Source organism: Oncorhynchus tshawytscha, linkage group LG13, assembly GCF_018296145.1.
Source record: "Oncorhynchus tshawytscha isolate Ot180627B linkage group LG13, Otsh_v2.0, whole genome shotgun sequence".
In the NCBI taxonomy this organism is placed as follows: Eukaryota; Metazoa; Chordata; class Actinopteri; order Salmoniformes; family Salmonidae; genus Oncorhynchus; species Oncorhynchus tshawytscha.
Window position 1 is genome coordinate 63,192,647 of NC_056441.1, and position 26,465 is coordinate 63,219,111.

The 26,465-nt window shown below is 46.7% G+C and overlaps 1 protein-coding gene across 3 annotated transcripts; it reads left to right on the plus strand.

Annotated features, from left to right (window-relative positions):
- The first annotated feature begins 594 nt into the window (after nucleotides 1-594).
- On the plus strand, nucleotides 595-23,951 carry LOC112234739 (solute carrier family 13 member 2-like). Of its 3 annotated transcripts, none has more exons than XM_042296136.1 (13): nucleotides 595-824; nucleotides 2,004-2,132; nucleotides 5,769-5,905; nucleotides 6,036-6,277; nucleotides 8,436-8,498; nucleotides 8,967-9,147; nucleotides 9,579-9,701; nucleotides 10,006-10,215; nucleotides 10,474-10,568; nucleotides 22,379-22,494; nucleotides 22,611-22,772; nucleotides 23,075-23,212; nucleotides 23,536-23,951. In XM_042296136.1, exons 1-13 carry the CDS (start codon nucleotides 723-725, stop codon nucleotides 23,668-23,670), a joined length of 1,833 nt encoding a protein of 610 aa, XP_042152070.1. In that variant the 5' UTR covers nucleotides 595-722; the 3' UTR covers nucleotides 23,671-23,951. The 3 variants fall into 3 exon arrangements, with proteins under 3 accessions (XP_042152070.1, XP_042152071.1, XP_042152072.1); XM_042296137.1 differs by having other exon boundaries at nucleotides 6,036-6,250; XM_042296138.1 differs by lacking the exon at nucleotides 10,474-10,568 and having other exon boundaries at nucleotides 22,359-22,494.
- The last annotated feature ends 2,514 nt before the right edge of the window (nucleotides 23,952-26,465 follow it).

Genomic DNA, 26,465 nt, shown 5'->3' on the forward strand with positions numbered 1-26,465 from the left:
AGGTGAATGTGATGACCATGTGACAGGGTGCACAATGGATCAACAGAGAAATAGGTAACACTGTTCTGTGAAGGGCAACACTTGCAAAGCCAGCAGTGCCTTAAGGGCTGGGGGTAGGAGATGTACGGTGTACAAAACATTAGGAACACCTTCCTACTATTAAATTGCACCCCCTTTTGCCCTCAGTTAGTTGGAGCATGAACTCTACAAGGTGTGACTGAATTATTCACTGACTCACACTCTCTCTCTCTCTCTCTCTCTCTCTCTCTCACTCACTCACTCACTCACTCACTCACTCACTCACTCACTCACTCACTCACTCACTCACTCACTCACTCACTCACTCACTCACTCACTCACTCACTCACTCACTCAGCCCCCTCTCACTCACTCACTCACTCACTCACTCACTCACTCACTCACTCACTCACTCACTCACTCACTCACTCACTCACTCACTCACACTACTTTCTTGTGTTGTACAACACACTCCCTCCTCAGCCCAGTCACCTCACTCAAAAGTTAATATTTAATTCAGCCTCTACGTTATATACTGTATATATACTGCAACTTCATCTCCTGTTCTGACTTTAAACAGCGTGGTAGCGTCCCCAATTATGTCGTAAAACCTTTGCACCCACACTCCGATTAGATTTTCTGTCTAATATATCTATCTCTCTTCTCTGTGTACCTGAGCTACTCTCTGGATATCTGGACCAGCCATGGTGGTGTGTCTGACTGGGCTATGGAGGTATCGGAATTACCTGGTCATATTCCTCACCCCACTGTTGATTCTACCTCTACCCATAATAGTTGGGGGACCGGTAAGAGTGTGTGTGTGTTTGTTTGTGTATAACTGAGGCTTTGATGTGTTTGTTTTAACCCTGTTGAAAGTTCAGAAGTTATTCTTAGTTGAGGATAAAGTTCTGAAGCATTTCAAGCCCGGGTCGTACACAAATTGAATGCCGAAATTCCTAGACAACTCTGTATGTTTATTAAAGCTTCACTGAATATTTTGGTTACACGTCTGTATGACATTTCCATTGTATTTGCGCCATTTATAATTATTTCCCAATATCCAGGAATCTACTGTAGACTGGTAATTTAGTGTGTGTAGATAGGAGCTTCAGCAGCCATGCACATTACAGGTTGAGTACCCTGTGAGTTACGGTTGTCCTCCAGGACAATAAATCATCACGAATGAAAGACTTGCGGTACAGGCAGTTTATAGTTCTTCATCTTTTATCATCAATGGCTTACCGTGTGTCATAAAATATATTTGTTTCTCCAAAATCCAAGCCCGTTTTCCCCCTTTAAGAATGTATTTGATTAACTTCATGTATCAACATATATATTAAAGGGGCAATCTGCAGTTCAAACAACTACAAAGGTTCACCCGTCACTGATTAAAACTTTTGGTAAAAGCTGAGGGATGGGGCTGGGGAAATATAACCACTCTCAAATTCATAGACAGAGCTATGGATGCAAGGACTGACCATCCATCGTATAAAAATGATAGTTTTAGCCATATTTTGAGACTATACAGAGTGTGTTTATATTACATTGTTTACAAACATTGGAGTTAAACAAGCTCATATTTTGGGTTCTTATAGAGTATGACAGTTGAACTAAGCTCATTAAGCAATATAAGTTATATTCTTCAATAATTATTGTTATTTACTAAGCATTGTAAGAACAACTGTAACTGAAACTAACGTATTGAATAGATGTATTGAATTGCACACAATAAGATATCTTTATGTTCTAAAATAGTTATACTACCTGTCAGTGCTTTGATGCTGTTGGCTGTGTGTCAGATGATTGTTCACTGAGAACAAAATGGTCCTGAGAGAGGAATGACTGTGTGTTGTACGCGTTTGTACGTGTGTCCTACAACAACAGTTGTTGTATGCTACCTACCACAACAGCCCACCTCTCACAGTCCATGTGTGTGTGTGTGTGTGTGTGTGTGTGTGTGTGTGTGTGTGTGTGTGTGTGTACAGGAGGCTAGTTGTGGCTATGTGATCATCCTGACGGCCGTGTACTGGTGTACAGAGTGTATGCCCCTGGCTGTGACCGGTCTGCTGCCTGTCATCCTCTTCCCTATGATGGGCATTATGGAGTCAAGTGAGGTACCAACACCACTATCCTCTCCCCTCTCTACTCAACCACCTTCATACCTAATGACTGGTTCTTACCCACCCACTAGACTCAGCAATGGAGAAAACAAGATTCTGTTTTATGATCAGAATAAACAGGTCAACAGTTGTTATGACTAAAATGTGAAATGTAAATCTTGGTTTAGTAGATACAGTGTTGAGGACGTATGAATAAAGCACCTACACTACGGTTCAATAGTTTGGGGTCGCTTAGTAATTTCCTTGTTTTTGAAAGAAAAGCACATTTTTTTTGTCAATTAAAATAACATCAAATTGATCAGAAATACAGTGTAGACATTGTTAATGTTATAAATGACTGGTTTTTAATGGAATATCTACATAGGCGTACAGAGTCTCAATGTCAACAGTGAAGAGGAGACTCCGGGATGCGTTGAGTTGCAAAGAAAAAGCCATATCTCAGACTGGCCAATAAAAATAAAAGATTAAGATGAGCAAAAGAACACAGACACTGGACAGAGGAACTCTGCCTAGAAGGCCAGCATCCCGGCATTGCCTCTTCACTGTTGATATTGAGACTGGTGTTTTGCGGGTACTAGTTAATGAAGCTACCAGTTGAGGACTTGTGAGGCGTCTGTTTCTCAAACTAAATACCCTAATGTACTTGTCCTCTTGCTCAGTTGTGCACCGGGGCCTCCCACTCCTCTTTCTATTCTGGTTAGAGCCAGTTTGCGCTGTTCTGTGAAGGGAGTAGTACTCAGCGTTGTACGAGATCTTCAGTTTCTTGGCAATTTCTCACATGGAACGTGCGTTGAAGATGTCGTTCCCATAGCAACGATTAAAACATTCCCTAACCAGAAACCGTGGATTGATGGCAGCATTCGCGTGAAACTGAAAGCGCGAACCACTGCTTTTAATCAGGGCAAGGTGACTGGTAACATGACCGAATACAAACAGTGCAGCTATTCCCTCCGCAAGGCTATCAAACAAGCTAAGCGCCAGTACAGAGACAAAGTAGAATCTCAATTCAACGGCTCAGACACAAGAGGTATGTGGCAGGGTCTACAGTCAATCACAGACTACAAGAAGGAAACCAGCCCAGTCACGGACCAGGATGTCTTGCACCCAGGCAGACTAAATAACTTTTTTGCCCGCTTTGAGGACAATACAGTGCCACTGACACGGCCTGCAACGAAAACATGCGGACTCTCCTTCACTGCAGCCGAGGTGAGTAAGACATTTAAACGTGTTAACCCTCGCAAGTCTGCAGGCCCAAACGGCATCCCCAGCCGCGCCCTTAGAGCATGCGCAGACCAGCTGGCCGGTGTGTTTACGGACATATTCAATCAATCCCTATACCAGTCTGCTGTTCCCACATGCTTCAAGAGGGCCACCATTGATCCTGTTCCCAACAAAGCTAAGGTAACTGAGCTAAACGACTACCGCTCCGTAGCACTCACTTCCGTCATCATGAAGTGCTTTGAGAGACTAGTCAAGGACCATATCACCTCCACCCTACCTGACACCCTAGACCCACTCCAATTTGCTTACCGCCCAAATAGGTCCACAGACGATGCAATCTCAACCACACTGCACACTGCCCTAACCCATCTGGACAAGAGGAATACCTATGTGAGAATGCTGTTCATCGACTACAGCTCGGCATTCAACACCATAGTACCCTCCAAGCTCGTCATCAAGCTCGAGACCCTGGGTCTCGACCCCGCCCTGTGCAACTGGGTACTGGACTTCCTGACGGGCCGCCCCCAGGTGGTGAGGGTAGGCAACAACATCTCCACCCCGCTGATCCTCAACACTGGGGCCCCACAAGGGTGCGTTCTGAGCCCTCTCCTGTACTCCCTGTTCACCCACGACTGCGTGGCCACGCACGCCTCCAACTCAATCATCAAGTTTGCGGACGACACAACAGTGGTAGGCTTGATTACCAACAACGACGAGACGGCCTACAGGGAGGAGGTGAGGGCCCTCGGAGTGTGGTGTCAGGAAAATAACCTCACACTCAACGTCAACAAAACTAAGGAGATGATTGTGGACTTCAGGAAACAGCAGAGGGAACACCCCCCTATCCACATCGATGGAACAGTAGTGGAGAGGGTAGCAAGTTTTAAGTTCCTCGGCATACACATCACAGACAAACTGAATTGGTCCACTCACACAGACAGCATCGTGAAGAAGGCGCAGCAGCGTCTTGTCACCAAAAGCACTCACAAACTTCTACAGATGCACAATCGAGAGCATCCTGGCGGGCTGCATCCCCGCCTGGTACGGCAACTGCTCCGCCCACAATCGTAAGGCTCTCCAGAGGGTAGTGAGGTCTGCACAACGCATCACCGGGGGCAAACTACCTGCCCTCCAGGACACCTACACCACCCAATGTTACAGGAAGGCCATAAAGATCATCAAGGACAACAACCACCCGAGCCACTGCCTGTTCACCCCGCTATCATCCAGAAGGCGAGGTCAGTACAGGTGCATCAAAGCTGGGACCGAGACTGAAAAACAGCTTCTATCTCAAGGCCATCAGACTGTTAAACTAACATTGAGTGGCTGCTGCCAACACACTGACACTGACACTGACTCAACTCCAGCCACTTTAATAATGGGAATTGATGGGAAATGATGTAAAATATATAACTAGCCACTTTAAACAATGCTACCTAATATAATGTTACATACCCTACATTATTCATCTCATATGCATACGTATATACTGTACTCTATATCATCTACTGCATCCTTATGTAATACATGTATCACTAGCCACTTTAACTATGCCACTTTGTTTACATACTCATCTCATATGTATATACTGTACTCGATACCATCTACTGTATCTTGCCTATGCTGCTCTGTACCATCACTCATTCATATATCTTTATGTACATATTCTTTATCCCCTTACACTGTGTATAAGACAGTAGTTTTGAAATTGTTAGTTAGATTACTTGTTGGTTATTACTGCATTGTTGGAACTAGAAGCACAAGCATTTCGCTACACTCGCATTAACATCTGCTAACCATGTGTATGTGACAAATACAATTTGATTTGATTTGATTTGGAATAGCCTTCATTTCTCAGAACAAGAATAGACTGACGAGTTTCAGAAGTTCTTTGTTTCTAGTCATTTTGAGCCTGCAATCGAACCCACAAATGCTGATGCTCCAGATACTCAACTAGTCTGAAGAAGGCCAGGTTTATTTCTTCTTTAATCAGGACAACAGTTTTCAGCTGTGCTAACATAACTGCAAAAGGGTTTTCTAATGATCAATTAGCCTTTTAAAATTATAAACTTGGATTAACTAACACAACGTACCATTGAAACACAGGAGTGATGGTTGCCTATGTAGATATACCATTAAAAGTCCAGCTACAATAGTCATTTACAATATTAGCAATATCTACACTGTATTTCTGATCAATTTGATGTTATTTTAATGGACAAAAAATGTGCTTTTCTTTCAAAAACATGGACATTTCTAAGTGACCCCAAACTTTTGAACGGTAGTGTAAGTACTGTTGATAAAGTCCTTACTGTTGATCCCATGTTTAGTATATTATGGTATTTCTAAGCAAAACCTGTCTCAGGCCAGTACAGTCATTAAGAACCCACCTGTCTGTCTCTCATCCAGGTGTGTACCCAGTACATGAAGGACTCTAACATGCTGTTCGTCGGAGGGCTGTTGATGGCTACAGCTGTGGAACACTGGAACCTTCACAAACGCATCGCCCTCAGAGTACTGCTCCTAGTAGGGGTGAAGCCTGCCCTGTAAGAGACCCCCTTTACCTGTTTTAATTCTCCTATTACAGAGATGTTTGGGCTAGTGTTCTGATAACCTAATGTTGAATTATCTGTTTCCTTTTTAAATGGTCTCTCTCTCCCCTTCCTGTCTCTCCAGTCTGATGATGGGCTTCATGGGCACCACAGCCTTCCTGTCCATGTGGATCGGTAACACAGCCTCCACTGCCATGATGCTGCCCATCTCTAATGCTGTGCTGAAGCAGCTGTGTGACACCGAGGCCCAGGCAGAGGAGAGGGAGGTGGACCTGATCTCCCTCAGGGGGGCCGGGACTGGGATACCTAAGGGCCAGGACAACCAAGCCTTTGATATGGGTGACAAGGAGAACAGTATTACCATATGTGTGTGTTGTTAAGAGGAAGTGGTGTGTGTGTGGGGTGGGGTGTGTGTATGTATGTACAGTGGGGCAAAAAAGTACTGTATTTAGTCAGCCACTAATTGTGCAAGTTATCCCACTTAAAAATGAGAGAGGCCTGCAATTTTCATCATAGGTACACTTCAACTATGACAGACAAAATGAGAAGAAAAGAAATCTAGAAAATCACATTGTAGGATTTTTAATGAATTTATTTGCAAATTATGGTGGAAAATATGTATTTGGTCACCTACAAACAAGCAAGATTTCTGGCTCAACACAGACCTGTAACTTCTTCTTTAAGAGGCTCCTCTGTCCTCCACTCGTTACCTGTATTAATGGCACCTGTTTGAACTTGTTATCAGTATAAAAGACACCTGTCCACAACCTCAAACAGTCACACTCCAAACTCCACTATGGCCAAGACCAAAGAGCTGTCAAAGGACACCAGAAACAAAATTGTAGACCTGCACCAGACTGGGAAGACTGAATCTGCAATAGGTAAGCAGCTTGGTTTGAAGAAATCAACTGTGGGAGCAATTATTAGGAAATGGAAGACATACAAGACCACTGATAATCTCCTTCGATCTGGGGCTTCACGCAAGATCTCACCCCGTGGTGTCAAAATGATCACAAGAACGGTGAGCAAAAATCCCAGAACCACACGGGGGGACCTAGTGAATGACCTGCAGAGAGCTGGGACCAAAGAAACAAAGCCTACCATCAGTAACACACTACGCCGCCAGGGACTCAAATCTTGCAGTGCCAGACGTGTCCCCCTGCTTAAGCCAGTACATGTCCAGGCCCGTCTGAAGTTTGCTAGAGAGCATTTGGATGATCCAGAAGAAGATTGGGAGAATGTCATATGGTCAGATGAAACCAAAATTGAACTTTTTGGTAAAAACTCAACTCGTCGTGTTTGGAGGACAAAGAATGCTGAGTTGCATCCAAAGAACATCATACCTACTGTGAAACATGGAGGTGGAAACATCATGCTTTGGGGCTGTTTTTCTGCAAAGATGACCAGGACGACTGATCCGTGTAAAGGAAAGAATGAATGGGGCCATGTATCGTGAGATTTTGAGTGAAAACCTCCTTCCATCAGCAAGGGCATTGAAGATGAAACGTGGCTGGGTCTTTCAGCATGACAATGATCCCAAACACACCACCCGGGCAATGAAGGAGTGGCTTCGTAAGAAGCATTTCTAGGTCCTGGAGTGGCCTAGCCAGTCTCCAGATCTCAACCCCATAGAAAATCTTTGGAGGGAGTTGAAATTCTGTGTTGGCCAGCAACAGCCCCAAAACATCACTGCTCTAGAGGAGATCTGCATGGAGGAATGTGCCAAAATACCAGCAACAGTGTGTGAAAACCTTGTGAAGACTTACAGAAAACGTTTGACCTCTGTCATTGCCAACAAAGGGTATATAACAAAGTATTGAGATAAACTTTTGTTATTGACCAAATACTTATTTTCCACCATAATTTGCAAATAAATTCATTAAAAATCCTACAATGTGTAACGGTTTTCTTCTGGGGAAAGAGAGGCGGACCAAAACGCAGCGTGGTTAGTTTTGTGCATCTTTAATAAAGATGAAAATACAACAATCTACAAAACAAGAAATGTGAAAAAACCGAAACAGCCCGATCTGGTGCAACAAACACAGAGGCAGGAACAATCATCCACAAAACCCAACACAAAACAGGCTACCTAAATATGGTTCCCAATCAGAGACAATGACTAACACCTGCCTCTGATTGAGAACCATATCAGGCCAATGTGCCACAATGTGATTTTCTGGATTTTTTCCTTCTCATTTTGTCTGTCATAGTTGAAGTGTACCTATGATGAAAATTACAGGCCTCTCTCATCTTTTTAAGTGGGAGAACTTGCACAATTGGTGGCTAACTAAATACTTTTTTGCCCCACTGTATGTGTGTGTGTGTGTGTTTGTGTTGAGAATAATTTGTTTTGTGTCCATTAGCCTCGACACCATCCGTTCTAGGTTTCTCAAGCCATTCTCAAACTAAAATACAGCCTGGTACCACTAGACTGTGTCCATAAGTTCGCCATGAGCTTTCACAATCACAAGCTGATTCACATCTTTCTGTTTTTGTAATAAATGATATCTCCCTTATTTGGCAGATGATGGATGTACTACCAAATGTACAAAGGATGTCAAGCCCATGAAGAATGGAATTCAGTTAGGTCAGTGGAATAGAGTGTGTATTCTCTCAACATCAGTGTTCCTCAGTCATGGTCCTTGAAACCCACAGGGTGGACAGGCTTTTGTTCCAGCCAAGGACTAACACACCTCATTCACACCTGTTGTGGATTCCCTGAAACACCTTTCTGTCAATTGTTTTATCATTCATCTTAGTAGAGGAACACAAGTAAGTAAGATATATTGATAAGCTTATTCAGGATGTGACCTTATTGATTTTGTCTGTTCAAGACAAGATTGTTTTGACTTCTCTCATCTGGCTAAGATGGAATACAACTGACTCAGACATATTGTACATCATATTCTATATCATCCCTGTTTCAGACTCCCTGAAAACAACAGGTGGAAAATATTTGCCCTAATCCCTTAGTTACCCTTAGGAAAACGTTTGACAGACTGACCTCTAACCCCTGAACATTCTGATTGGCTGACCCATGGTTCTTTCCCTCCAGAGCAAGAGCCAGAGGTGGAGGAGAGTCCGGAGGCGAGGGAGAGGAGGCTAAAGAGGGAGGCTAAGTACCTGAAACTGGATAAAGGCATGAGTCTCAGTGTGTGTTACTCTGCCAGCATCGGAGGAACAGCCACCCTCACCGGCACCGCCCCGAACCTCATCCTCAAAGGACAGGTCGACGAGTATGTTGATATGTCTGTTTATAAAGGCTTACTATGTATGCATATTATTACAAGTAAATACAGTATGATACCCATCTGAGTAGCTCTCATTAAAGGGTTATTGTGTGTGGATACAGTATTGCACACGGGTTTAGCAACTGTTCTTCTCTGGGAAAACTGCAGTGCCCAGTGTACTTTGTTTACAGCAGCTAAAGCACAAGGCTGGATACACTGACTGTACAGTAGTTCCTTGGCTTGGGAGTTAGCTAACATCTCTGTCACTTCCTCGATAGAATTAGAATTCCCTGCACATTCCCGTTCAATGCAGCATTTTTTGGTGGGTGCACCGCCCGGCGGCCATGTTAGGTGTACCTACAGTACAGTACCATTTGGAATGTTCATGTAACTGATGCTTGTTCTAATTCTACCATTCTATCATTCTTTCCCCACAGACTGTTCCCAGGAAATGGAGACATCATCAACTTTGCCAGCTGGTTTGGTTTCTCCTTCCCCAACATGGTTCTGATGCTGATCATCTCCTGGCTGTGGCTGCAGTTTATGTACCTGGGCTGCAAGTGAGTCCTTCTTTCCTGTTATGTTTTACCTCCAGTCAATAACATCCATAACACTGTCTCTTGGCAGGAAGCCGAAGCAATGTGATTATTAGGGGACATATTCATGAACATATCCAATAATCAAAATGCAATATAATAAGCATAGTAAAACAATAGAAGGTAATGGTTTATGGTTATATATCACTTACGTAGATATCCATTTATGTTAGACATTGACCTACAGACAAAGTAGATAAAAGCCTATATTAGACCCAGCGTCCTATACAGTACTGTAAAGAGATCAATTTGGCCCATTCACCCACAGCATGAAGAAGTTGTTTGGCTGTGGAACGAATAAAGATGGTGACAAGGAGGCGTACAGGGTGATAAAGAATGAGTATAAGAAGCTGGGCAGTGTGTCCTTCGCTGAGGGCTGCATCCTGGTGCTGTTTGTCCTGCTGGTCCTGCTCTGGTTCACCAGAGAACCAGGCTTCATGCCCGGCTGGGCCGCTGTGCTCTTCAACAAGGACAAACCGTGAGTGATAGATATCAGTATGTTCTGTGTTGTAACTCCCTGTGGTTCTGCCTGGTTATCTCGCTTTTTTTTATCTGATAGCTTTCTGCTGTGTTTCCCAGTCTTTGCTCTTTGTAAGCAACAAATACAGCTATACACATAATATATACATAAACTGTAATTACACTGTACATGTCTATGTAATTACCATATTAATACATAGGGGCATGTTGAGTGGGACTGAGAGACATTGTTTATATGTAGATGTATATGTCCCAGGTATGTCACTGATGGCACAGTGGCCATGCTGATGTCAACGCTGTTCTTTGTGATCCCATCCCAACTACCCAGATGTGGCGGGTACTCTGAGGATGGTATGTGTGTGTGTGTGTGTGTGTGTGTGTGTGTGTGTGTGTGTGTGTATGCACGTTTGTGCATGCGTGTGTTTTTTGTCAATATATCTTTGAGTGGTGAGTACATTAAGACTCAATCACTGGACACTTTAATAAATGGATCACTAGTCACTTTAAACAACGCCACTCTGAATAATGCCACTTTAATAATGTCTACGCATCTTACTGGACACTTTAATAAATGGATCACTAGTCATGTTAAATAATGGCACTTTAATAATGTTTACATATCTTACATTACTCATATCACATGTATATACTGTATTTTATTTATAATGTTTACATATCTTACATTACTCATATCACATGTATATACTGTATTTTATTTATAATGTTTACATATCTTACATTACTCATATCACATGTATATACTGTATTTTACACCATCTACAGCACCTTGCCTATGTCGCTCGGCCATCGCTCATCCATATATCTATATGTACATATTCTCATTCACCCCTTTAGATGTGTGTGTATTAGGTAGTTGTTGGGAAATGTTTGATTATTTGTTAGATATTACTGCAGTGTTGGAACTAGAAGCACAAGCATTTCGCTACACTCGCATTAACATCTTCTAACCATGTGTATGTGACCACATTTTTTTATTTGATTTGACAGGGGTGTGTTTACGAGTGTGCGATTGAGAGAGACGGTGTGTGTGTCTGCCTTTCTGTGATACTATTGTATAGAGCGGCCTTTCTTAAAGTATGGGTTGGACATGTTAATGGTGAGTCGTGACATTATTTTTTGGGGGGACTCAGTCGGCGTCTCAACTTACTGTTGAGTAAGTCTCAGTCGGCGTCTCAACTTACTCAACTTACTCATTGTAAAATACACAATGTGCAGTTTTGACATTTGGTTGTCCACAATCAGTTTTCCTCTAGTTATGTCAGTCATTGGCAGTCACTCAATTAGCCATGTGTCACGCGGGACTAGGTGTGTGTGCAGGAATCAGACGCAGAGAGAGAGTAACGGAGTAAAGTCCTTTACTATTGCACACCAAACTAATAAGCCCAATAAAATACAGGGCGCAGGACACTATACCAGACAACCCAAAACCACAGGGTGTCCAGTATAGAAAACAAAATACACCACAACCTAATATGTACACACGTAACAAAGGACAATCCCGCACAAAACAAGGGCGGGTCAAACTACTACATATAGGGAAGCTAATTAAACCAAAATACACACAGGTGAAACTAATAAGACCAAACCAACAGACAAACGAAAAAGGGATCGGTAGCGGCTAGTAGGACGGTGACGACGACCGCCGAGCACCGCCCGAACAGGCAGGGGAGCCAACTTCGGCGGAAGTCGTGACAGTACCCCCCCCCCCGACGCGCGGCTCCCGCTGCGCGCCGCCACCGGCCTCGAGGACGACCCGGAGGACGAGGCGCCGGGCGATCCGGGTGGAGGCAGTGGAAATCTCTCAGGAGAGAAGGGTCCAAAATGTCCCCCACCGGAACCCAGCATCTCTCCTCCGGACCGTACCCCTCCCAGTCCACGAGGTACTGTAGGCCCGATAGACTATGTACAGCTGCAGAGATCGGTTAGCTGCTCAGATAGCAGATGTTTGAAGTTGGTGAGGGAGATAAAAGTCTCCAACTTCAGCGATTTTTGCAATTCGTTCCAGTCAAAGGCAGCAGAGAACTGGAATGAAAGGCGGCCAAATGAGGTGTTGGCTTTAGGGATGATCAGTGAGATACACCTGCTGGAGGGCGTGCTACGGGTGGGTGTTGCCATCATGACCAGTGAACTGAGATAAGGTGGAACTTTACCTAGCATGGACTTGTTGATGACCTGGAGCCAGTGGGTCTGGCGACAAATATGTAGCGAGGGCCAGCCGACTAGAGCATACAGGTCGCAGTGGTGGGTGGTATAAGGTGCTTTAGTAACAAAACGAATGGCACTGTGATAAACTGCATCCAGTTTGCTGAGTAGAGTGTTGGAAGCTATTTTGTTTATGACATCGCCGAAGTCGAGGATCGGTAGGATAGTCAGTTTTACTAGGGTAAGTTTGGCGGCGTGAGTGAAGGAGGTTTTGTTGCGGAATAGAAAGCCGACTCTAGATTTGATTTTAGATTGGAGATGTTTGATATGAGTCTGGAAGGAGAGTTTACAGTCTAGCCAGACACCTAGGTACTTACAGATGTCCACATATTCTAGGTCGGAACCATCCAGGGTGGTGAAGCAGGTGCAGGCAGCGAACGGTTGAAAAGCATGCATTTGGTTTTACTAGCGTTTAAGAGCAGTTGGAGACCACGGAAGGAGTGTTGTATGGCATTGAAGCTCGTTTGGAGGTTAGATAGCACACTGTCCAAGGACGGGCCGGAAGTATACAGAATGGTGTCATCTGCGTAGAGGTGGATCAATCGCCCGCAGTAAGAGCAACATCATTGATATATACAGAGAAAAGAGTCGGCCCGAGAATTGAACCCTGTGGCACCCCCATAGAGACTGCCAGAGGACCGGACAGCATGCCCTCCGATTTGACACACTGAACACTGTCTGCAAAGTAGTTGATGAACCAGGCAAGGCAGTCATCAGAAAAACAGAGGCTACTGAGTCTACCGATAAAAATATGGTGATTGACAGAGTCGAAAGCCTTGGCAAGGTCGATGAAGACGGCTGCACAGTACTGTCTTTTATCAATGGCGGTTATGATATCGTTTAGTACCTTGAGCGTGGCTGAGGTGCACCCGTGACCGGCTCGGAAACCAGATTGCACGGTGGGATTTGAGATGGCCAGTGACCTGTTTGTTGACTTGGCTTTCGAAGACCTTAGATAGGGCAGGATGGATATAGGTCTGTAACAGTTTGGGTCCAGGGTGTCTCCCCCTTTGAAGAGGGGGATGACTGCGGCAGCTTTCCAATCCTTGGGGATCTCAGACGATATGAAAGAGAGGTTGAACAGGCTGGTAATATTTGATTTGTTCGGGTCCAGGTTTTGCAGCTCTTTCAGAACATCTGCTATCTGGATTTGGGTAAAGGAGAACCTGGAGAGGCTTGGGCGAGTAGCTGCGGGGGGGGGCGTAGCTGTTGGCCGAGGTTGGAGTAGCCAGGAGGAAGGCATGGCCAGCCGTTGAGAAATGCTTGTTGAAGTTTTCGATAATCATGGATTTAGTTACCGAGCCTCAGTGCAGTGGGCAGCTGGGAGGAGGTGCTCTTGTTCTCCATGGACTTCACAGTGTCCCAGAACTTTTTGGAGTTAGAGCTACAGGATGCAAATTTCTGCCTGAAGAAGCTGGCCTTTGCTTTCCTGACTCACTGCGTGTATTGGTTCCTGATTTCCCTGAACAGTTGCATATCGCGGGGACTATTCGATGCTATTGCAGTCCGCCACAGGATGTTTTTGTGCTGGTCGAGGGCAGTCAGGTCTGGAGTGAACCAAGGGCTATATCTGTTCTTAGTTCTGCATTTTTTGAACGGAGCATGCTTATCTAAAATGGTGAGGAAGTTACTTTTAAAGAATGACCAGGCATCCTCAACTGACGGGATGAGGTCAATGTCCTTCCAGGATACCCGGGCCAGGTCGATTAGAAAGGCCTGCTCACAGAAGTGTTTTAGGGAGCGTTTGACAGTGATGAGGGGTGGTCGTTTGACTGCGGATCCATAGCGGATGCAGGCAATGAGGCAGTGATCGCTGAGATCCTGGTTGAAGACAGCGGAGGTGTATTTGGAGGGCCAGTTGGTCAGGATGACGTCTATGAGGGTGCCCTTGTTTACAGATTTAGGGTTGTACCTGGTGGGTTCCTTGATAATTTGAGCATATTAAGCATATCCCAGTTTAGGTCACCTAACAGAACAAACTCTGAAGCTAGATGGGGGGCAATCAATTCACAAATGGTGTCCAGGGCACAGCTGGGAGCTGAGGGGGGTCGGTAGCAGGCGGCAACAGTGAGAGACTTATTTCTGGAGAGAGTAATTTTTAAAATTAGTAGTTCGAACTGTTTGGGTATGGACCTGGAAAGTATGACATTACTTTGCAGGCTATCTCTGCAGTAGACTGCAACTCCTCCCCCTTTGGCAGTTCTATCTTGACAGAAAATGTTATAGTTGGGTATGGAAATCTCAGAATTTGTGGTGGCCTTCCTGAGCCAGGCTTCAGACACGGCAAGGACATCAGGGTTAGCAGAGTGTGCTAAAGCAGTGAGTAAAACAAACTTAGGGAGGAGGCTTCTGATGTTGACATGCATGAAACCAAGGTTTTTTCGATCACAGAAGTCAACAAATAAGGGTGCCTGGGGACATGCAGGGCCTGGGTTTACCTCCACATCACCCGCGGAACAGAGGAGGAGCAGTATGAGGGTGCGGCTAAAGGCTATCAAAACTGGTCGCCTAGAGCGTTGGGGACAATGAATAAAAGGAGCAGATTTCTGGGCATGGTAGAATATATTCAGGGCATAATGCGCAGACAGGGGTATGGTGGGGTGCGGGTACAGTGGAGGTAAGCCCAGGCACTGGGTGATGATAAGAGAGGTTGTATCTCTGGACATGCTGGTTGTAATGGGTGAGGTCACCGCATGTGTGGGAGGTGGGACAAAGGAGGTATCAGGGGTATGAAGAGTGGAACTAGGGGCTCCATTGTAAACTAAAACAATGATAACTAACCTGAACAACAGTATACAAGGCATATTGACATTTGAGAGAGACATATAGCGAGGCATACAGTAATCACAGGTGTTGATTGGGAGAGCTAGCTAAACCAGTAGGTGAGACAACAACAGCTAATCAGCTAGCACAACAACAGCAGGTAAAATGGTGTTGACTAGGCAGAGAGGGTCGGATTAACTACACACAGAGCCTGAGTGCGGCTGGGGCCGACAGATAAAACATAAACAAACAGAATGGAGTACCGTGATTAATGGACAGTCCAGCAGGCATCAGCTATGTAGCCAAGTGATCACAGTGTCCAGGGGGCAGCGGTGGATGGGACAGGGAAGCTAGACTGGCGAGTATTATCCAGGCTAAAAAAACTGGCTGGCTGTGCTGAAGGTAAAAGCCGCTAGCAGTGGCTAACAATGACTAAATAGCTTGTAGCTAGTTAGCTGGTTAGCTTCTGGAGGTTCTTGAATGTGTTCTAAAAATTGAAAATAATAGCGATTCCGTATCACATTGGGTGAGGCAGGATACCGGAAGGTATAATCGAATTAAAAATCAAAAAGAGATTGAAAGTAAATATGGGTCCAGTGAGTGGATGGGCTGGCTGGGGATGCGGGGATTCAGACAGTTAGCAGGCCTGTGCTAACAAGCTAACAGTTAGTAGGCCGGGGCTAAACAAGCTAGCAGTTAGCGGGCCAAATTAGCAAGCAAGCAGATAGCAAGGGCTAGAAAGTTAGCCTTTGGGTGACGTCGCGATGGGGGTTAAGTCTGTTTATGCCTCTTCATGCGGTGACATCGATAGACCGGTCCGGATATTGTAGCCCGGGAGTATGCTTCGGTGGTAGCACAGGAGCTCTGGCCAGGCTAGCTTCAACCTCAGGAGGCTGAAGAAATTCGGCTTGTCACCAAAAGCACTCACAAACTTCTACAGATGCACAATCGAGAGCATCCTGTCGGGCTGTATCACCGCCTGGTACGGCAACTGCTCCGCCCACAACCGTAAGGCTCTCCAGAGGGTAGTGAGGTCTGCACAACGCATCACCGGGGGCAAACTACCTGCCCTCCAGGACACCTACACCACCCGATGTCACAGGAAGGCCATAAAGATCATCAAGGACAACAACCACCCGAGCCACTGCCTGTTCACCCCGCTATCATCCAGAAGGCGAGGTCAGTACAGGTGCATCAAAGCTGGGACCGAGAGACTGAAAAACAGCTTCTATCTCAAGGCCATCAGACTGTTAAACAGCCACCACTAACATTGAGTGGCTGCTGCCAACACACTGACTCAACTCCAGCCACTTTAATAATGGGAATTGATGGGAATTGATGTAAAATATATCACTAGCCACTTTAAACAATGCTACTTAATATAATGTTTACATACCCTACATTATTTCTCTCACATGTATACATATATACTGTACTCTATACCATCTACTGCATCTTGCCTATGCCGCTCTGTACCATCACTCATTCATATATCTTTATGTACATATTCTTTATCCCTTTACACTTATGTGTATAAGGTAGTAGTTTTGGAATTGTTAGCTAGATTACTCATTGGTTATTACTGCATTGTCGGAACTAGAAGCACAAGCATTTCGCTACACTCGCATTAACATCTGCTAACCACGTGTATGTGACAAATAAAATTTGATTTGATTTGATTTGAAGCTAAGTGGATGGGAACGCTAGCCAGGAGTAGTCATCTGGGGTTGCGGTTAGCTAGTTAGCTAGTTGTGAAGATCCAGATGAAAAAGTTCAGTTTGCCCCGTAGTGCCGGAAGACATGGGTAAACAAGGCCTCCGCAGTCTGCAGGGCCGTAGGGAGACCGGGCAACGGGATGAGACGACAGGACTTAGAAAACCGATCCACAACGACCAGGATTGTAGTACTTCCCTGGGACGGGGGAAGGTCGGTAAGAAAGTCCACCGATAAGTTTGTCCCCGGCCGTTGTGGAACGGGGAGGGGGTTGTAACTTCCCTCTAGGCAGGTGCCGAGGAGCCTTGCTCTGAGCGCACACTGAGCAGGAGGAGACATAAAATCTCACGTCCTTAGCCAGCGTGGGCCCCCAGTATCTCCCTCTAAGAATCCACACTGTCCTCTCGATGCCAGGATGACCCGAGGAGGGGAGAGTATGAGCCCAATGGATCAGCTTATCCCGGACCCCCCTCGGCACGTACTGAGCCCCCGCTGGACAGTTAGGGGGGGCCGGCTCTAACCGTGAGGCCCTCTCTATCTCCGCGTCCACCTCCCATACTTCCGACAGGGCAGGCGGAGGGGCAGGTTTCGGGTCGAGAGCCAGACCCTGTCCCCCGGTGCAAACACGGGGGCCTCACTGCGGTGCTGGTCAGCGCTCCTCTTCTGCCGTTCTCCTGCTAACCTTAGCGAGTCCTGAACTGCTTTCCAGGTGTCACGAGACATGAATGTGGAATGATGGGAGTTGGCTCAACGGACTGCTCCTCGGTATCATAGAGGCGGGACAGCGCGTCGGCTTTGGTGTTTTGGGTAAACCGAAACCTGGTGAAAAACATGGCCCATCTAGCTTGACGTGGATTTAGTCTCCTCGCTGCCCGGATATACTCGAGATTACGATGGTCAGTCCAGATGAGAAAAGGGTGTTTCGCCCCCTCAAGCCAATGTCTCCATACCTTCAGAGACTTGACTACAGCTAACAACTCCCGGTCCCCCACGTCATAGTTTCGCTCCGCCGGACCGACCTTCCTCGAAAAGAAGGCACAAGGGCGGAGCTTGGGTGGCACGCCCGAGCGCTGGGACGACGCGTCCACCTCCACTATGAACGCTAAAGAGGGGTCCGGATGCGCCAACACGGGCGCATTGGTGAACAGCTCCTTCAAACGACTGAAAGCTCTGCCCGCCTCTGCTGACCAACGCAAGCGCACCGGTCCTCCCTTCAGCAGTGAGGTGATGGGAGCAGCCACCTGACCCGGATAAACCTCCGATAGTAATTGGCAAACCCTAAAAACCGCTGCACTTCTTTCACCGTGGTCGGAGTCGGCCAATTACGCACGGCTGTAACGCGGTCCATCACCACCCCGGAGGTGGAAATACGATAACCCAGGAAGGAAACGGCCTGTTTGAAAAACTCACATTTCTCCGCCTTGCAATACAGGTCATGCTCCAGCAGTCGCCCAAGTACCTTACACACCAGAGACACATGCGCCGCGTGTGTGGCAGAATAGATCAAGATGTCATCGATGTACACTACCACTCCCTGCCCGAGCAGGTCTCGGAGAATCTCATCTACGAAGGATTGGAAGACGGCTGGAGCATTCTTCAACCCATATGGCATGACGCGGTACTCATAATGACCAGATGTAGTACTAAATGCGGTTTTCCACTCATCTCCTCCCCGGATACGTACCAGATTATACGCACTCCTCAGGTCCAGTTTTGTGAAGAAGCGCGCCCCGTGAAATGATTCCGATGAGAGGTAGTGGGTAACTAAACCCCACTGTGATGGAATTTAGACCTCTATAATCAATGCACGGACGCAGACTTCCATCCTTCTTCTTCACAAAAAAGAAGCTCGAGGAGACGGGTGATGCGGAGGGCCGAATGTACCCCTGTCCCAGCGATTCAGCAACATATGTTTCCATCGCTACTATCTCCTCCTGGGACAATGGATACACGTGACTCCTAGGAAGTGCAGCGTTCTCCAGAAGGTTTATCGCACAGTCCTCTCGATGATGGGGTGGTAATTGGGTCGCCCTCTTTTTACTGAAGGCGATAGCCAAATCGGCATATTCAGAGGGAATGCGCACGGTGGAAACCTGGTCTGGACTCTCCACCGTAGTCGCACCAACGGCAACTCCTATACACCTGCCTGAACACTCCTCTGACCACCCCTTAAGAGCCCCCTGTCGCCAGGAAATCACCGGGTTGTGCTGAGCTAGCCAGGGAATGCCCAACACCACTGGAAACGCAGGTGAATCTATAAGGAACAGACTAATCTGCTCCTTATGACCCCCCTGCGTTACCATGTCCAGCGGCACCGTAGCCTCCCTAACTACTCCTGACCCTAATGGTCGGCTATCTAAGGAGTGCACGGGGAAAGGTAGGTCTAACGACACCAGGGGAATCCCTTGCCTTAATGCGAGCCCACGATCCATGAAATTCCCAGCTGCGCCTGAATTGACTAGCGCCTTATGCTGTAGAGAGGGAAGAAACCCAGGGAAAGAAGTTAACACATACATATGACCGACAGGAAGCTCTGGGTGAGTCTGGTGCTTACTCACCTGGGGTGATCGAGTAGTGCTCCGCCTGCCCTCCCGACTCCCAGACGAGTTCCTCCAGCACGGGTCGGCCGTGTGCCCTCGCCGACCACAACTGGTGCAGGAGGACACTCCTCCTTCGGTCCCCCTCGAAGCCGCCCCTCCTAACTCCATAGGGATAGGGGGCAGGAGGGCTGGGAAGTGGAAACGACAGGACCTGATCCTAACGCCCGCGGGAAGCCAGCAGGTTGTCGAGACAGATAGCCATGTCAATGAGTTCATCCAGTGTGAGGGTGGTGTCCCGACATGCTATAGCTCCCTGTGGACGTCATCCCTGAGACTGCATCGGAAATTATCTATCAGGGCCCTGTCGTTCCACCCTGCTCCTGCGGCCAAGGTCCTGAACTCCAGGGCAAAGTCCTGCGCGCCCCTCGTCTCCTGACGCAGGTGGAACAGCCGTTCACCCGCCGCACGACCCTCTGGTGGATGGTCAAACACAGCTCGGAATCGGCGGGTGAACTCTGGGTAATGATCCCTCGCCGAGTTGTAGAAGGAAACCCTGGCACCTAGCCGCCGTTCCATCATACTCCCGTGGGAGCGTCAGCCGAAGAGCCCCGAAGCCAGATGCGGTAGCAGGAACAGGAGGTGCTGGAGGAGGGGGTGCTGGAGATGAGGTGGGAAGGCCACTCCTCTCCCATCGATCCATCCTCTCCATCATTTGGTCCATGGACGAACCAATCCTATGGAGAACGCTGGTATGATGGAGGACCCTTTCCTCCATCGATGGGAGAGGAGATGTGGCTGCTCCTGCTAATTCCATGTTGTTGTTGCGGGATTCTGTCACGCGGGACTAGGTGTTTGTGCAGGAATCAGACGCAGAGAGAGAGTAACGGAGTAAAGTCCTTTACTATTGCACACCAAACTAATAAGCCCAATAAAATACAGGGCGCAGGACACTATACCAGACAACCCAAAACCACAGGGTGTCCAGTATAGAAAACAAAATACACCACGACCTAATATGTACACACGTAACAAAAGACAATCCCGCACAAAACAAGGGCGGGTCAAACTACTACATATAGGGAAGCTAATTAAACCAAAATACACACAGGTGAAACTAATAAGACAAAACCAACAGACAAACGAAAAAGGGATCGGTAGAGGCTAGTAGGACGGTGACGACGACCGCCGAGCACCGCCCGAACAGGCAGGGGAGCCAACTTCGGCGGAAGTCGTGACACTATGTCAGCTAACATTTTTTAGATTGGTAAGTTAGTCTAGCCAGCTATCTAAACTTGTAGTAGTCATGGCCGAATAGCGACCGGGCACGCAGGGCACATGCCCAGGGGTCCTGACCTCCATCCCCATCGATTTTGTTAGCCACTCTCAATCAGATATCATATTAACATGGCAAAATGTGTAGAATTGTAGGGAATTAACTTTAAAACTAAAATGTTTCTCTCCTCCAGGAGGGGGCCTCTAAAATATTTTCCCACAAAATAGGGCATGTTTTTAGGAGCTTGGGTCGCATAAATTTCTAATTTGGGTACCAGGCTGAAAAAGTTTAAGAACCCCTGGTATAGAAATGCAATCTTGCTGACTCAGTGCTTTGTAATTGTCCTGATAGCACTCTCACTTCCCAGGGCTCACACACGCTTACGCACACATACAAAAACACACACACACACACACACACACACACACACACACACACACACACACACACACACACACACACACACACACACACACACACACACACACACACACACACACACACACACACACTCCAAGAAACATCAGGGGAGGGAGCTGCATCGTGATAGCACTAGCCTCAAGGTCAGCCCTACATGGCTCTACTCTCTGTTCTGACCCTGAAATAAATAACTTTCAAATCAATAAATCACTGGTGGACACTTATAAATACATATCTCCTTTTCTCCCTCTGTAACCTAAGCTGAGTTTAGTGTTCTTACTCCTGATAAGTGACAAGGTCAAGCTGCAAAACGGAGGGCTCCAGTAATTCAGCACCTACCTCTAAACGGAGGGCTCCAGTAATTCAGCACCTACCTCTAAACGGAGGGCTCCAGTAATTCAGCACCTAGCTCTAAACGGAGGGCTCCAGTAATTCAGCACCTATCTCTAAACGGAGGGCTCCAGTAATTCAGCACCTACCTCTAAACGGAGGGCTCCAGTAATTCAGCACCTACCTCTAAACGGAGGGCTCCAGTAATTCAGCACCTACCTCTAAACGGAGGGCTCCAGTAATTCAGCACCTACCTCTAAACGGAGGGCTCCAGTAATTCAGCACCTACCTCTATACGGAGGGCTCCAGTAATTCAGCACCTACCTCTAAACGGAGGGCTCCAGTAATTCAGCACCTACCTTTAAACGGAGGGCTCCAGTAATTCAGCACCTACCTCTAAACGGAGGGCTCCAGTAATTCAGCACCTACCTCTAAACGGAGGGCTCCAGTAATTCAGCACCTACCTCTAAACGGCGGCAGCTCAATATATTTGGTAAATACATGTGTGTCACAATGATTAAATGCACTTAGTGAAGAGATAGAGTTTGGAGTGCAAAGCGGCAGAGTTTGTGAGGCAGACTTTGAGGTGCCTTGTCATGGCTCTTTGACTTCTGTTTTCGTATTCCTGGCAAAGAGTGCTTTCGGGTTCAATTTAGTATCTAGGACTTAATGATGGCCTTTGATTCCCGAGTAGCAATGTAAGTAGGCATAAGTTAGTACAGTACCATCTAGGACAGAGTCCAGTACACTGTAACAATACAATCTCTGACCATATAGATTTGGACAGAGATACAATTTACCATACTACCATGTTCCTTCAGGAGTGCCTAGAATCGAGCCTATAAGGACCGTGATTGTGAACCTTGTGTCATTGTACAGTGTATGCCTTGTCCCTGTAGGAATGCCCCTGAAGGCCCCTCCCACCCTGCTCAATTGGGACGTGGTCCATAAGAAGATGCCTTGGAACATTCTCCTGCTAGTGGGAGGAGGCTTCGCTCTGGCCCGGGGCAGCGAGGTACCGTCAGTCTGTTGTTAGGTCGGTCGGTCTGAATTGGTCTGTGTGTCTGTCTGTGTTATATTTTTTGTAACAAAAATGATGACAACTGTGGTTATGTTTTTATCCGTGTGAAGACGTCTGGTCTGTCTCAGTGGCTAGGAGAAAGTCTGGCCCCCCTGCAGTCCATCCCTCCCGTTGCCATCTCTTTCCTCCTGTCTCTACTCATCGCCACTTTCACTGAGTGCTCCAGCAACGTAGCTACTACCACATTGTTCCTGCCTATACTGGCCTCTATGGTAAGAGCAGAGAGAATCCCTTACAAATTCGCATACCCACACCCAGGCAACACACATGGTAACGCAGATGTTCACTTAGAAAACCTGGATCAATGATTTTAAGTGGTGCTAGATTTAGTTTGGAGTTTGTCATTTTGGGACTATTCCATTGGTTCCATTTTACCGGGAAAACTAAATCAAGCACAGGTAAGTATATGACATGTGTACTGGACCCAGGTCCCAGGTCTGACACAGGTCTGACATACACTAAATGTTCATTTCACCCCTTTGACCCATGTGTGACCCTGTCTGTCTGTTCCCAGGCCGTAGCCATTAAGCTCCACCCGCTGTACGTCATGCTGCCCTGCACCATCTGTGCCTCGCTGGCCTTCATGTTGCCAGTGGCCACACCCCCTAACGCCATCGCCTTCTCCTATGGCAACCTCAAAGTCATGGACATGGTACGACCTACGACCCTTCACCCCTCACCTCGCACCTCTCTCCATACAGTACTTTGTATAGAGTGAAATACAGTACTGGATCCAAACTGAATTGTTATTTTTCACTTCATGATTTCAGTCTGGTCATCTCTTCATTGTAAAAAACACTTTGTAATAATTACTGATATAAAAAGGGCTTTATTCTGTAAATAAATGTGATTGATTGATTGAGTCATTGAAACCAGTAGTGAAACGGAGCAATTCAGTTTGGATGCAGACTAGTAGAATACATGGTTGTGAAACATTCTGTCTGTGACCCATGTTTTTTACTGCACTGACAACAGGCGAAGGCTGGATTCGTGCTGAACATTATTGGTGTCATCACCATCAACATCGCCCTGAACACCTGGGGAACAGCTATGTTCAATCTCAACACCTTCCCTGACTGGGCCAATGTTACAACCATACCCACCCCCTGATCTAGAGACACCAGAAAGGAAGGAAGGAGGGAAGGAGGAGGAGGAGGAAGAGAGTGGAGGGATGGGAAGAGGGGAGAGATGCTGTATGTACACCTCTATCTGGGGCAGGCTGTAAACAGAAGACAGTGCTGATGGTCAACCTACTCAGGGTGATCTAAAGCTGCTACTGTATACACACTCCATATAACAACACACACAGTATCTGTTTACCGGTTGGACTGGTACTCCTCCTCCACTCTGTCAAAGTTTTGATTGTTTTGAATTAAATCAATTTAAATGAATCAATTTAAATGGTTTTTGTACAGCTAAACTATGCAGGTTGTATTTGATCCTTTTTGGGATAGCCAAATCTGCTTAAGTTTAGAGGAGCGGACACGAGGTGAAAATACTGTGTCTGTTTGGGGAATAGAACAGAACAGAATAGTTATACCTTAATTATAAGGAATTCTATGAGATCATTTATGTTTCTCTGAACATATTATTATGTCAAAAACAACAACAAACTAACAAACATCTATTTAATGTGAATGGCGATCTGTGTTGGAATACAAATGTTATTTTGATGTCAGGAAATCAAAAGTAATTACAATGTATAGAATTAATTAAAAGAACAACTGACAGGATGACCTTTCCATGACCAAGGGTCATCAGGGCAGTTGGTAATAAAATGAGATATAAAAACATTTGGGTAATAATCTGGGTAACATTCTGCCGTGATCATTGCATGGTAGTGTCACTCAGAGGACAAACAAACAATAGAAACACTCAGTGGTTCCATGCATAGATGGGTAGTAGGGTGGTTCCATGCATAGATGGGTAGTAGGGTGGTTCCATGCATAGATGGGTAGTAGGGTGGTTCCATGCATAGATGGGTAGTAGGGTGGTTCCATGCATAGATGGGTAGTAGGGTGGTTCCATGCATAGATGGGTAGTAGGGTGGTTCCATGCATAGATGGGTAGTAGGGTGGTACCATGCATAGATGAGTAGTAGGGTGGTTCCATGCATAGATGGGTAGTAGGGTGGTACCATGCATAGATGGGTAGTAGGGTGGTTCCATGCATAGATGGGTAGTAGGGTGGTTCCATGCATAGATGGGTAGAAGGGTGGTTCCATGCATAGTTGGGTAGTAGGGTGGTTCCATGCATAGATGGGTAGTAGGGTGGTACCGTGCATAGATGGGTAGTAGGGTGGTTCCATGCATAGATGTGTAGTAGGGTGGTTCCATGCATAGATGGGTAGTAGGGTGGTTCCATGCATAGATGGGTAGTAGGGTGGTAAAATGTATAGTTGGGTAGTAGGATGGTTCCATGCATAGATGGGTAGTAGGGTGGTTCCATGCATAGATGGGTAGTAAAGTGGTTCCATGCATAGATGGGTAGTAGGGTGGTTCCATGCATAGATGAGAGTAGGGTGGTTCCATGCATAGATGGGTAGTAGGGTGGTACCATGCATAGATGGGTAGTAGGGTGATTCCATGCATAGATGGGTAGTAGGGTGGCACTATGCATCGTTGGGTAGTAGGGTGGTTCCATGCATAGATGGGTAGTAGGGTGGTACCATGCATAGTTGGGTAGTAGGGTGGTTCCATGCATAGTTGGGTAGTAGGGTGGTACCATGCATAGTTGGGTAGTAGATTGGTACCATGCATAGATGGGTAGTAGGGTGGTACCATGCATAGTTGGGTGGTACCATGCATAGTTGGGTAGTACGGTGGTACCATGCATAGTCAGGTAGTAGGGTGGTTCCATGCATAGATGGGTAGTAGGGTGGTTCCCTGCATAGTTGGGTAGTAGGTTGGTTCCATGCATAGTCAGGTGGTAGAGTGGTTCCATGCATAGTCAGGTGGTAGGGTGGTTCCATGCATAGATGGGTAGTAGGGTGGTTCCATGCATAGTTGGGTAGTAGGGTGGTACCATGCCTAGTTGGGTAGTAGGGTGGTTCCATGAATAGATGGGTAGTAGGGTGGTGCCATGCATAGTAGGGTGGTTCCATGCATAGGTGGGTAGTAGGGTGGTACCATGCATAGTCAGGTAGTAGGGTGGTACCATGCCTAGTTGGGTAGTAGGGTGGTTCCATGCATAGATGGGTAGTAGGGTGGTGCCATGCATAGTAGGGTGGTTCCATGCGCAGATGGGTAGTAGGGTGGTTCCATGCATAGTAGGGTGGTTCCATGCGTAGATGGGTAGTAGGGTGGTTCCATGCATAGATGGGTAGTAGGGTGGTACCATGCATAGTCAGGTAGTAGGGTGGTACCATGCATAGTTGGGTAGTAGGGTGGTTCCATGCATAGATGGGTAGTTGGGTGGTACCATGCATAGTAGGGTGATTCCATGCGTAGATGGGTAGTAGGGTGGTACCATGCCTAGTTGGGTAGTAGGGTGGTTCCATGCATAGATGGGTAGTAGGGTGGTGCCATGCATAGTAGGGTGGTTCCATGCGCAGATGGGTAGTAGGGTGGTTCCATGCATAGTAGGGTGGTTCCATGCGTAGATGGGTAGTAGGGTGGTTCCATGCATAGATGGGTAGTAGGGTGGTACCATGCATAGTCAGGTAGTAGGGTGGTACCATGCATAGTTGGGTAGTAGGGTGGTTCCATGCATAGATGGGTAGTTGGGTGGTACCATGCATAGTAGGGTGATTCCATGCGTAGATGGGTAGTAGGGTGGTACCATGCATAGTCAGGTAGTAGTGTGGTACCATGCATAGATGGGTAGTAGGGTGGTACCATGCATAGTTGGGTAGTAGGGTGGTACCATGCATAGTTGGGTAGTAGGGTGGTACCATGTATAGATGG

Coding starts and splice junctions, on each gene's coding strand:
- LOC112234739 (XM_042296136.1), top strand. CDS start 723: ATGGTGGTGTGTCTGACTGGGCTATGGAGGTATCGGAATTACCTGGTC. Junction 2,133..5,768: donor GCATTATGGAGTCAAGTGAG/GTACCAACACCA, acceptor TCTCTCATCCAG/GTGTGTACCCAGTACATGAA. Junction 22,495..22,610: donor CTCTGGCCCGGGGCAGCGAG/GTACCGTCAGTC, acceptor ATCCGTGTGAAG/ACGTCTGGTCTGTCTCAGTG.